At 47.0% G+C, this 11,943-nt stretch overlaps 1 protein-coding gene across 3 annotated transcripts; it reads right to left on the bottom strand.

The window, feature by feature from the left end:
- Positions 1-3,324: 3,324 nt before the first annotated feature.
- Positions 3,325-8,520, bottom strand: NKRF (NFKB repressing factor). 3 transcript variants are annotated; one of them, XM_019471035.1, is made up of 3 exons: positions 8,350-8,520; positions 4,162-6,188; positions 3,325-3,586 (listed from the first exon to the last, which is right to left on the bottom strand). In XM_019471035.1, the coding sequence occupies exons 1-2, from the start codon at positions 8,453-8,455 to the stop codon at positions 4,201-4,203; spliced, it is 2,094 nt and encodes a 697-aa protein (XP_019326580.1). In that variant the 5' UTR covers positions 8,456-8,520; the 3' UTR covers positions 3,325-3,586; positions 4,162-4,200. The 3 variants fall into 3 exon arrangements, with proteins under 3 accessions (XP_019326580.1, XP_009273597.1, XP_019326581.1); XM_009275322.1 differs by having other exon boundaries at positions 3,325-6,188; XM_019471036.1 differs by lacking the exon at positions 8,350-8,520 and adding an exon at positions 7,241-7,301 and having other exon boundaries at positions 3,325-6,188.
- Positions 8,521-11,943: the final 3,423 nt, after the last annotated feature.

Here is an 11,943-nt window from a genome sequence, read left to right as displayed (position 1 = left end):
AAACAAGCCCCCCCCCCTTTTTTTTTTTTTTTTTTAATTTTATTTTAAAGGACATGCCTACAGAGATGGCTTCCATAAGTTCCTATAGTCCTGTCACTGAGGCATTACTGGACAAAACCAGGTAGAGCTGTGGTACTCTGAGCGAAAGACCTTCCACATTCAGGAAGAGGTAAAACCTGAAGTGTTCCAGCGGTGGAATTACTCTCCTTCAGTGGCTCTCTCCTGCCCCTTATCTTTAGCTGAGAAAGATAAGTTCTTTGGGATCCACCTTTGCCTTGTGGAAAGTATGAGTAAAGTATGGGGTAGGCGCTTGAGTCGCTGCAGTTTCTGCTCTTTGTAGATTACTCTGTGGTTTGTGTGAGCTACTGCTGCATGCTTGAGTTAGTTTCCCTTCAGTTTTATGAAAGTATTTTTTCAACTCTGAAAAAACATTTGTAAGTCCAGACTCTTTTTTTGTAAGGCTAAGTTTCTACGTTTGGATACAGTACCTTAAGCAGCAGTGTGGGATGAAACCTACAATTGTGTTGTCCACTGTTCCGGTGTCGTTTGTGTGCACATTGGTCTGTTAGTTGAGAAGTTTAACTTTGCACAAGTAACCCATGTAAGAAACTGTACATTTTTCAAAAGTTGTAAATAAAGTGTAACCTTAGTGCTTATTGTATAAATAGGCAAGAGGCGTATAACTCTGGTTATTTTAACTGGGACGGGAGGAGGCTGTTGTGCGATCAAGCTCCAGGTAGACTCTTGCAGCAGGATTGTGAAATACTTCCTAACTGTCTGGGCAGTAGTTGTCGCGCTTGGGCGGAAGCTGGGCCGGTTCTAGTGCGGGGACAATAAACTCAGCCCTTCCAGCCAGGAGAAGGAGGTGCGAGGGGCAAAGAAGGAAAGACAGGCCAGGAGCAACTAACTAGCAGAGAAAGGGAGAAACAGACCCAAGTCTTAGCAAAAAAAGCACTTGGGGGAAGCTCAGCACGGTGTCATGCTGACGCGTGAACTGTTGACAAAAAAGGAGCCTATGATAATGAGTTAGTTACAGCAACTTAACAGGCTCAGTAGCCAATTGATACAGGAATCTCATTTATTTTCCTCCTGTCTTATGAGGGAGAGAACAGGATTTAAAATGACTGACACATAACAAAAGCCGGTACTGCTGCTTAGCTCTATGATTAAGATAGAAGCTGCCAGGCTCTCCCAAATAAATTGGATTGGGATTTGTACCTGCTGTGACGACAGCTCATACCCCTGAACAGGCCTGTTGTCTTACATGGAACAGCCTTTTACCACGGAAGGCCTACCTAAGTTATACTTGCTCATTTTCCTAAAGGACCGAGTGTCTTAACCGGGCCCTCGTACCAGCCAGGTACACCTCTTGGGGGTGTGTGGAGAAGGCAGGACAGAGTGAGTCTGCCTCAAGTAATCGTGTTTGTTTCTTAAGCATTCCCTGTGCAAGACTTTCCCAAGTCAGAGCCAGTCGAGCAACGACCACCTTAGTTGCCCCTGCTAAGTTATAGACCAGTGCAAAAAAAACCCAAACAAACCAACCCACCAAAACAAACCACCCAAGCCCAGCACCTGCATTGCTAGGGATGACCGAGGCCAACCAAGAGTATCTGAACCATGGCCCTGTACCAGCTGTAACGATTTCTGCAAGCTATTGCAAGCAGAACCTGTTCCGAATGGTCCACATCGTTCTAATGTCACAGAAGCCCTCGCATCAGTCCCTCCATTTTTGTATTTGTCTTGCTAGTCACTAAAAAAAAAAAGAAAAGGATGGAGTGGACTCTTAAGGCAGCCAGAAACAAGAGCAGCACACAGCTGCAAAAAACAAACAAACAAAAAAGCACAAACCTCACCTTTACACCCCTCTCAGGCAAGGCTCTCATCCGCTAACTTGCTTTTAAACCCTGTGCTGGCTCTCCAGAAAGCTTACGGCTCTATAAACGCAACCGTGCCAGAGAGGCTGGCAATTCTTTAGCTCAAACAGGTAACACCGTCACCCAAATCTACAGCCACTAACTGAACAGGAAAGCAACAGAGGGGTCCTGCACAGAGGTACCGCGCTCGGCAAGGATGGGTGGCCGAGAGTCACGGCCGCTACCTGGGACAGGAAAAGCAACACCCTGCACAGTCACACTAGATCGCTGCCCCTGTTGAGGTACCATTATGTTTAGCCAGCCCCCCCAAAGAGGCATTTTTTCATCCTGAATACTGCAGTCGTGCTCTTGCTGCCTTTCTTCGGCATCACCAAGCTCTGAAGACCTGCTGCACAGCCAAGTTGGGAGGGGGGGCTGCACTCCTGCTTGCAGGAGTAGCTGCCTAGAAAGTACCAGGCTTCTTCCACTCCTACATCACCATCTGCTAGAGCCCAGCGTCCTTGAGAGCAGAATTCAGAAGTAGAGGGAATAACGCACGCAGAGAAAAAAACCCAAACAACAAAACCAACATACTTTCAGAATGAACTGCCAGATTATTTTTCTGCAAAGACAGCAGCAGCATGTTTTTATTTCAGAAGTCCCAAGCTAGCAGAAGCTGTGCTGCAGCCATCCAGGCAGAGAGAGGAGGGAATGCTTGCTCTCTTCGTCCTGAGCGAGCCTTACCTGCCAGGGCAGCCTCTTCCTTTTCACACTGAACAATGGGGATGAAAAATGCCTCTAACTGCACATCACCAGGATATTCTGCTTCATCAGTAGAGGTCAGTCACCCTCTCCTCAGCCCTGAGAGTATTTGAAAAGAAAACGGAATAGGAGGTGGGGAAAAAGGCTAGAGGATGATGTGAAAAGATGGAGAGGCAACTATAGGCAGCAGAAAAACAAAAGCGATAGCTGAGACATAAGGCACCAGGAGAACTAACAAAAAAAAAACAACAGCAGAAAAACAAAAGCGATAGCTGAGACACAAGGCACCAGGAGAACTAACAACAAAAAAAACCCCAACTTCATTAGGACTGGCTTCGCGCTAAAGAATCATCAGCGGGCCCTACTGCTGACAGCGAAAACCCAGCACCTCTAGGCACATCTCACTCCTGGCTCTTCCAAGGCCAGTGCCTAACCGCCATGTTTTCCAAACACGGAGCCAGCGTTCCTCCAAGGTTCCAAAGCACCGTGTCCTGTGGTACTGCTGGCAGACCGGCGCAGGCGGAGGTCAGAGCCTCCTTCCCGGGCAGCGAGAGGAGCGCTCCGGCCTCCCGGCAGCGCGTGCCAGTCCTGGAGAGACGCCACGCTCACACCGCACGTCGGAGCAACACCAGAAAGTTTACTTGTGAATCGCCCTTGACATACAGAAGCGCAGGTGCAGTAACGGAGCAGAGAAATAATTAGGCACAGATTTGATTTTGCTCAGGATTAAAGAGCTTATATTCAAAGTAAAAAAATAAGTTATATAACAGTCCCCACGAGCATCTTTGAGCGTGGGCTCTGCGGTTACCTCCAGTTCTTGTATTTCACACTTCACCACGGTATTTGCACACGTCAAGCAGTGCTCCGAGGTAAAAATGCACTGGAATTCTCTTAGCCCGATACACTGACGATTAAGGTGCATTCAGTAATTCTCAGTATGGGAGACTCAAGGTAGAAATCTATGAATAAAACTGTACAGTTAAACTGGTTAAGGACATCTCTCTACATACATACACAGCAGAGACAGGACCTCGCTATATATATTTCTCAAGAATAAACGCAGTTTTCACACTTTTTTTTAATACAAAGTGTGACAAATCCTGTTTTTTTCCAGAAATAAAACTTTATTTTTATTGTCATTAATACCAACTTTACATACAGGTTTATTCCCCCAGACTGCATTTCCTTTGCTTTTTATTATTTTATTGTTTTGTAAAAAAAAAAAAAAAAAAAAAGGCATTTTTTTTTCCTTCCTTGGTCAAGGAGAATAAGGGAACTATAATTTTAAATGATGTCAAATTCCTTCTCGTTGGATGTGTGTTTTTGCTGTTACAAAACTATTAAAATGTGAAGGAACAAGTAATATCAAAGACACATACAGCAACAGCACTACTGCTTTTGGGTTGTGCTAATATACTTGAACAGAACTCGGTCAGTTCTAAACGCCTAACAACGTTTTAGAAATTATATTAACGAAGTAGAAGACCTTAACGTTAATATAACCCACAACAAGAAAAATGCAGCATCTCTCTCTTTAATCGAATACCTAGGAAGCTCGGTCTCCGGTAAAACGGGACACCCAACCTCAGTTTGTTTGAGGCATAATAAGTTCGTAATGCCCAACCTGGCCTTCTTGCTTCAGCTGGTCTAAGAGATCTTCCTTGCGCCGCTTCCTGCTTACCACCAAGTATCTGTTGTGCCCCTGCCCGTGAGATTTACTTTTAAGACCATATTTTTGGGCGATCTGATGTATCTGCTTCCGCTCATCCATGGTCAGTTCTCGAGAGAAAGTCAAGTCAATGTGACTTTCTGAGCGTGCATAGTTTCGAATGATCTCTTCAATATCTCTTTTAGCGATTTTGTTCACCCTTTCCACATCAAGCCCGAGTCCTTCCCTTTTAAACTGCTCCTTCACCGAGATAGGCTCTCTAATTCCTTCACCATCTTTCCCTAGGCCACCGCCTGTCCAGCCCATCTTTCTTAAAATTTGATTCCCAATGTTGTCCTCTTTGATCTTCTGTTTGAAAGCCTCCTCTGCTGATCGACCCCGAATCTCATTTCTGGAGATGACGTCTTCGACGGTGCCCTTCTTCAGGTTATTAACAACAGTTGGCTGAGTCTTTTTGAGGATTTTCACGGCTTCCTCTGCTGCCTCGTGCTTGACAGATTTCTTCACTCCAACTGCTTCTGCGATGAATTCGTCTTCAAGCAGCACCTTGCATTTCCATCGCATGCCAGTCATCCTTTCAAAGACATACTCCACCGTCATCTTGTTGAACTGGGCGGTGTCATTCAGCGTACACACCGGATTACTGGAGTTCTCATACACCACGAGGTCCTTCAGGTCCTTCTTCCTTCCGGAGCCCCGCGACGAGCAGCCCACTTTCTGAACCTGGGTCACTTTGATGGCTGCTATATTTGACTGTATCTTCTGCAGAATTTTCAGTGCCTCCTCGGCTGCTGCGTGCTTGCTGGTCTTTTTAGTGCCAAATCCCTCAGCTAGGCAGTGATCTTGTAGATACACTTGACAACGCCACGAGCGGTTGGGCATTAATTCATATTTATATTCAACAGACATTTTGTTATATGAGGCAGAATTGTTAAGTATTCCTATTGCGTCGCTGGCATTCTCTGTGAGGACAAAACTAGTCCAGTGTTTGTTGGTATTAGTGGAACCTTTCACAGATTCAGTACCAGGCTGCATCGGGACACAGTCCCTGTTGGCAACTACAAACTCCTCATGAGGTTTGAGAGCAGGAGGGAAGTCTGGGCGACTCACGCCTGCCTCGCACACCACCAAGTCTTCGTGATAGGTGTGCTTGAACTTCCGCTGAACAACCCTAACTTCCACAGACTTCTTCAGCAGCTTGACTGCCAGCTCCGCGGCTCGATCCCTGGATCCGTTTTTGCTGCCAGCGTAACCGGTGGTCAGGTAGACATTCTGACATCGCACTTCACAAGCAAAGCCATCTGTTAGGAGCTTCTTGCTCTTGGGGAGGTCAGCAGGGGCGATTTCTTTCAGAGGAACATAAATATATTCAGGATTTGTCTTGCATGCCTGAATTGAACGTGTCAAAAGATACGTATAGTTTATTTTATCAGTCCCAGTGTTTGCATCTGGGTTAGCAAGATTTTTCCAGATAGCTGCTGACAGTTTCTCGATAAAACTCTGCTTCAGCATTATAGCTGACGGAGGGAAAATCTCTGATGCAGACTGGACAGTTGAAGGAGAAACAGAAACCTGCAACACGCTGCTTGTGGTAGAGTCCATACTATTCACAGCCGCCTTGGCGGCTGCTGCCTGGCCTGCAAAGCCAAACCCAGCTGAGTTGGAGAGCTGGGGATCCACCTCCTGTGCACTCGCAAAAGAATTTGTACAGTTTTCAGCTGGCTGCGCTATGCTGTTTGTATTTGCCTCCTGGTTCACCTCCTGCATTTGGTTATCCAAAGAATCTTCCTTCTTGCCATCCTTCTCAGCACTGGTGACAAAGTGTATGGGTTCAAAACGTGGTCGCACCCGGAACCTGGGGACCATCTTTTTGGGTGGCTCAGGAATCTCTTCCAGCTCTGGACCTACGGGGTGGAAGAAAATGACAAAGTTACCAATACGTGCTGTGACAGGGAGACAATATTTTCACAGAGCGATCTCCAGGAGGAGCCCGCAGCCTTCCCACTTCTTTGCCACAAACCAAAAGGTTTCCTTCCAAAGACATTCCCAATTGATCAAATGAGACCATTCGTTCTTGTGCAGGTCACTACAGCGGTATCTCCAGCTCCACAACTACCATACAAAAAATCTCTCCATATTTAGTTACATGGATTTTAGGTCTGAATCACTCGTTCTGCCCTGCAACATTGCCCACTGTACCCATCCAGTCATTTCTGAAGTTAATCCATTCAAAGCTACTAAAACAAGTAAAAACTATGGCCAATAAGACAGAACACCACGCCGGGACTAGAGCCTCAGCTCTGACTCTGCTGCAGGGTTGCACGATGATCTCAGAAACTACTTTATTTTCAGGTTCTTCTCATTTGATGGAGGAACACAGTGATACCAAACCCTCCTTTCCAAAAGACGCAGGGCTGTTAATGACAGTGTTAATAGAAGCGTATGTTCTGTAAATATAACTATCCTTGGCTAAAGGACACCAAACATGGAGAAATCTGCCCGAGCCTCAGGCGACAGCTGCAGTGGCGGGGGGGGCCCCATTACACATCACTGGTAGACCTCATTTCTTAACCAGAAGAAATGCGAATGAGGCAGAATATCCTGATACGCACAGCTACTGCAGGAAATGAGAATCAAATAGCTGATAAGCAAACATGTTACATCTAAAAGATGGTTATACAAGACTTCTCCTGTGAAAGATTTAGCCCCTGCACGCTGAAGTGGTACATGTGTGTAATTTCATCAGAGGCGCAAAAGGCCACCTCAGCACCTTGGAAGGAGCCGCCTAATCCAATGCCAATGTGTGCAACCGTAATATAGGTCAGGCAACACATCTGTCTAGACGTCACACTACCATAGCGTATTTATCATAGCCTAGTTCATTGCAGATGAAAAAACCGCTTCGCATACAGCATAAACAGGCCTTCACATTTAAATCAGGTGACAAAGCTCTTACACATGCGTTAAATCCTTCAGTCGTCAGTTTTGATGAATTATGGCAAGGTTTACATTTCTTGCTCAGTTTGGTATTTTGATGATTGCACTGCAGCAGCATCTAAAGGCTCTCACCAGCAGAATAGCTCTTTATGCTGCCTGTGTACATGCAATAGAGAACCCTTCCCCTCAGAGCTGCTGCCTGAGAGACAGACAAAACATGGGAGAAAAGTAGTATTTTTCTCAGTTTTGCAGCTGGCCCATGGAAGCACAGAAAGATTGCTGGGTGTCAAAGTAAGGAAAGAAACTTTGGCAGAGCTAGGGGTTATATCCAAGCCTAGAGGAGTCCTGTGCTGTCTGACCATTTGCGCTTTAAACAGCCAAACTACTGACTGACCCTGCCTCACAAAGCAAGGGCCTGCCTGCTCGCACCCGCACCCTGCACCTACGAACAATCCCCCCGCCCCTCCCTCTGGAGAGAGGGCAGGGAGCTCTCAAGGTGCTGGAGAGGAGCCAGCGGATGAAGCCATTGAACCGCCAGCCCTCTCTGCCTGCTGCATTTCCTCCCACTGGAAAAGCTACAGCTGGAATATGGATCCCTGAGACCATGGGGCTGGGCTGACATATGCAGGACTCTTCCAGGTCCCGTAGGGAGAAAAAAAAAATAAATTAAACACCCCCCACCATCACCACCCAGTGCTCCAGGCAGGTCGTAACTCAAAATCAATAAGCTGAACTCCACATCTCCATGCAGAGGTACAATCCCGTCTCAGGTCGGAACATCACCCCTCACCACAGTGAAGAAGGGCAGACAGATATTTAATTACATCGATTCAACTCCCTAACACTATCACTAGGGAAAATCAATTAGCTGGTAATTTCAATGAAAAATTATATTTTCTTAAGCAAAAAGAGAACTCTGCATGAATTATGTACATCCCACAACGTGGCAGAGGAGGGGAAACGGCTGCAGTCTAGCAGAGTACATCATGGTCATTTCTCTTCAGTTTGCCATGCTGGCTCTCTTGGAGGCGGCCCCGTGGCGCATTGCTCTCCCCACGCTCCCACTAATGCCCACCAAACACCAACAGGGAAGGGTGTCTCCTTTGACACACAGGCAGATATACTCACTGTCAGATGGAGAGCGGTATCTTTTTAGCTTCCTGCTAGGGACCAACTCGTACGTCCTCATTTCCCCGATATCAATGCCTTCAGCCATCTTCAGAACCTTCTCCATGACTTGCAAGCCATATCTGTGTGGATTCAACAGCAAACCACTTTAGAACTGGTCCCACAGGGGCAACACACACACATGCACACACAAGCTTTTATTATGCAAAACAAGAACTAAAGCTGCCTGAGACATAGTACCTGGTGCAAGGGAGACGCTCCCCCTGATTTTGCTGGAGTACTAACGGGGGACCTGACCACCGGCCTCACGCTGTAGCTAGTTCAGTGCTGGCAGACAGCAGCTGGCAGACAGCACACCAGCTAACAAGCTACCTGGCTCTAAGTGAACCCATCTGTGAATAACAAACCGTGCAGCCACCAAACTGATGGTGTTTTAAACTTAAATACATTATCTGTCAAAATATAACATTTGGCAGAGCTACTAGGAACACTAAGGGACATGGGTGTGGAAAAGGAGGAGTCTCTGTGGGCATCGCAGCTGCAGTGAACTAAGCACAGGAGCGACTGACTGGCACTGAAGTCTTGTCTGGGTCAGCAGCCACAGACCGTACGTCACCGATACTGAAATCATGGATGTCAGATGACAAAGGCATTGCTCAACCTTTATTGAACACTCTTTAAAAAGCCATACTAATTTCTAGCGTGGTAGCTGTAACTGAAACATTTTAAATCCCTGAGCCATGACAGAGGTGAGGTGGCTGTAAACTAGCTCTGTGCAAACCCTGACCCTGCTGCAGCACGCTCGCAGTTCCACACAGGCAGGACACACACTGTACAACCCCATCCCTCTTGGCCGTACCTTCCTGACCATCTCAGTGTTCCATTGCTCCAGGGATCTGTCACATGTTTTCAAGCCATTTGTATGGCTGAAGCTGAGCAAGAAAAAAACCCCAAACCTTTCTAACCAAGGAGAACCTACAAACATGGCCTGAAAACAGCCTCCGACAGCTTCGCGCTGTGGTTCAGAAAGGAGAAAAAGCAATCTTGCACCTGTTCCACAGTGTGCACACCTTCAAAAGTCAAAAAGCATCAGGTCACTGCCCATGGACAGGAGTCTACAACTGTCCCAACAGCTAGTGCTGCAATAACTTGCACCAGCTTTTAAACACTACTGTTCCAAGGGCTCTGGAAACCTACTCACTCTGCACTCAAGAAATGCCCTCCCTGTTCCTGATTTAGAGGGCCAGGCAGAAATTAGATCAATTTAAATTATTGGGTGAGAATTCTGAACACACACTACTGCAGTCCCTGCTTCACCTGCAGGTACCCAGCACAGCTCAGCCCCCAGCAGAGAGGCAGTGGAACCGGGCATGGGAAGAAAATGCCAAGACGGATCAAAGGAAGGCAGACGGCAATGATACCCTCATCCTCCCACAGCCAGAAGGGAGAGGGGTGGGAATCCCTGTTCCTCTCTCTGGCTTACAGGGAGAAGAGTACACTGCCTGTGATGGGAACATGAAGGACGATGCCCTTTTCCAGCAGGGCACGAGAACAGCGTTAGATGTGACACAAGTGCGTCACTTTTCTTCACAAAGGATGGATATGTTTGGGGCTCAGATTTCTGCCCGGAGGGAAGATCAACCAGTCACAACATGTATTTGTCTAACCTGGCCTTCGAAATCTCAAGTTGTGGAGACTGCAGGTGGAGGCAGAGGAATGCCACACCTCCAATGCCTAACTAAAGTCTCCCTGGCGTGACTTAAATACATTACCTCTTATCCTGACCCCAGTAGCTCAGGAGCATAATGCTTCTTCAGCACCACCACCATTTTGCAGCCACCTTTAACGTATCTGAGAACACGTGCATCTTCCCTCATCCACCCCTAAACTAAATGAATCCTGTTTCTTAACTCTTGCCTCACAGACCATGTTTTCTAAGTCTTCTGGACATTCTCCAGATCATCCCCCACCAGAACACTCCCTCAGGTGTCATCAAGGAAGACTCTGATGTGTATTTACCCTGACTAACAGGTTGCCTTCAGCTAACAAGTGATCAATATTAAAAAAAACCAAACAAACAAAACCAACAACAAAACCCAAAAAACCACTAAACCAAAAAAACAACCAACAAACTTAAGAGAAAACAACAAAAATCCCCCAAACTTTGAAGTTATTCACTTGACACAGCAACAATGGCTCTTCCCAAGCAGCAAAAGGCAGTTCCAGAGAAAGCTGTGGGTCCCCCCCTTCCCCAGAAAACTCTAAGTAAAGCTGCCAATTGCTCTTCAACAGCGCAGCGTGTTCACCGTGCCCCTGCGGTGCATTCACGTTCATGCCCAACACAAGCTTTGGGGAAACATCCTCACTGACAATGGCCCTGCACCACATCATGTCTGAAACTATTGCTCATGTCTCCCCTGAGAGCTGCAGGTAGAGATGTTCATCAGGGAAAGTATGTGCACTTACAGGCTTAAATTGCATCAATTTTTAGGATTTTAGATCTTGCCACATAGTTCTTCACTTCTGTTACCAGCACCCTATAGCCATATTGCATTGACTCCCAAAAGCACTGTCGCAAAGAAGGCCCTCCATTAAGACAGCACACAAATACATAAGATGAGCTAACGGACCAAAGAGACTATGTCTGTAAAAGATACGTTCAATTTTAACGTACTACTCGAGCTTTAGAATTTGAAGCCGATTTAAAACTGTGCTCAATTTTGGTGCTTGCAGAGCAGAATACTTTAGTACTTGGACCAGAAAGAAGTAAGAAAACATGCAGATCTACATTTGAAGATGTTGACTTGGCTCTGTACAAATGACACAAAATATTCCCCAACAAGGCTTTGGGACAGTAACATAAATAGAAGTCAAACTGTGTGCCCTTCAGTGTTTACAAGCTCCTCTGTCACTGCACAATTTGCTGAAGTTAGTCGTTAAGCAGTTGCTTCTGTCTTTAGAGCCTCATGTCCTGTTAAAAATAATCACAACATCAGAAGTGGCAGTCGGGACGTGGGTGACGTTTCTGCAGATCTCCACAACCTTGCTAGTTACGGTACGGTGGTTTCTGCACGTTAACAGTAATCCTGATGAAGGGAAACCTCTTCCATTCACCGGGCCTATTTCTCTCAGAAAAACTGAGCTTTAAGGCGACTGTCTAGGCTGCTTGACGCTTAGAGGGATACTTTCTTCCCACCTAAGTTACAAAGCACAATACCACATGCTTAACGAGTCCTCGGGCATGGGACATCAAGAACTACTTTCAAAACACACACAGACTTTTTCAGCAGCTTGCTCCCCTCCACATACAAATACACGCATATTCGAGCAAAGAAAACTGTCCAGGAACCGAAGTTCTCCGGCATCGGCCCCTTCCACCCCAGCTCTTCTGGGGTTACTTTTTAGAAGGCAGCCCGGGCCGAGCAGCACCGGGCCACGACGGGAGCCCCAGAGAGCGGGGAGGCGAGAGGAGGGAGCCCGAGCTCCTTCTCCCCGCCCGGCGGCGGGGGCAGCCCGGGCCCGCTCCAGGCGGCGGCTTCAAACTTCTACCCCGACTCCCGCCAGCAGACCGGGCCGCCTCCGCGGTGCCTCAGC

The sequence above is a fragment of the Aptenodytes forsteri genome, unplaced genomic scaffold, assembly GCF_000699145.1.
Source record: "Aptenodytes forsteri isolate BGI_AS27 unplaced genomic scaffold, ASM69914v1 Scaffold143, whole genome shotgun sequence".
Classification (NCBI taxonomy): Eukaryota; Metazoa; Chordata; class Aves; order Sphenisciformes; family Spheniscidae; genus Aptenodytes; species Aptenodytes forsteri.
Note: the sequence above shows the minus strand (reverse complement) of the source record. Positions and strands in the feature narration are given on the sequence as shown.

Bases quoted from the DNA above. Each gene is read 5' to 3' on its own strand.
- NKRF (XM_009275322.1), bottom strand. From the start codon at position 8,455: ATGGAGAAGGTTCTGAAGATGGCTGAAGGCATTGATATCGGGGAAATG. The intron at 6,189-8,349 runs GTGAGTATATCT...TCCACCCCGTAG, and splicing joins ATACCGCTCTCCATCTGACA to GTCCAGAGCTGGAAGAGATT.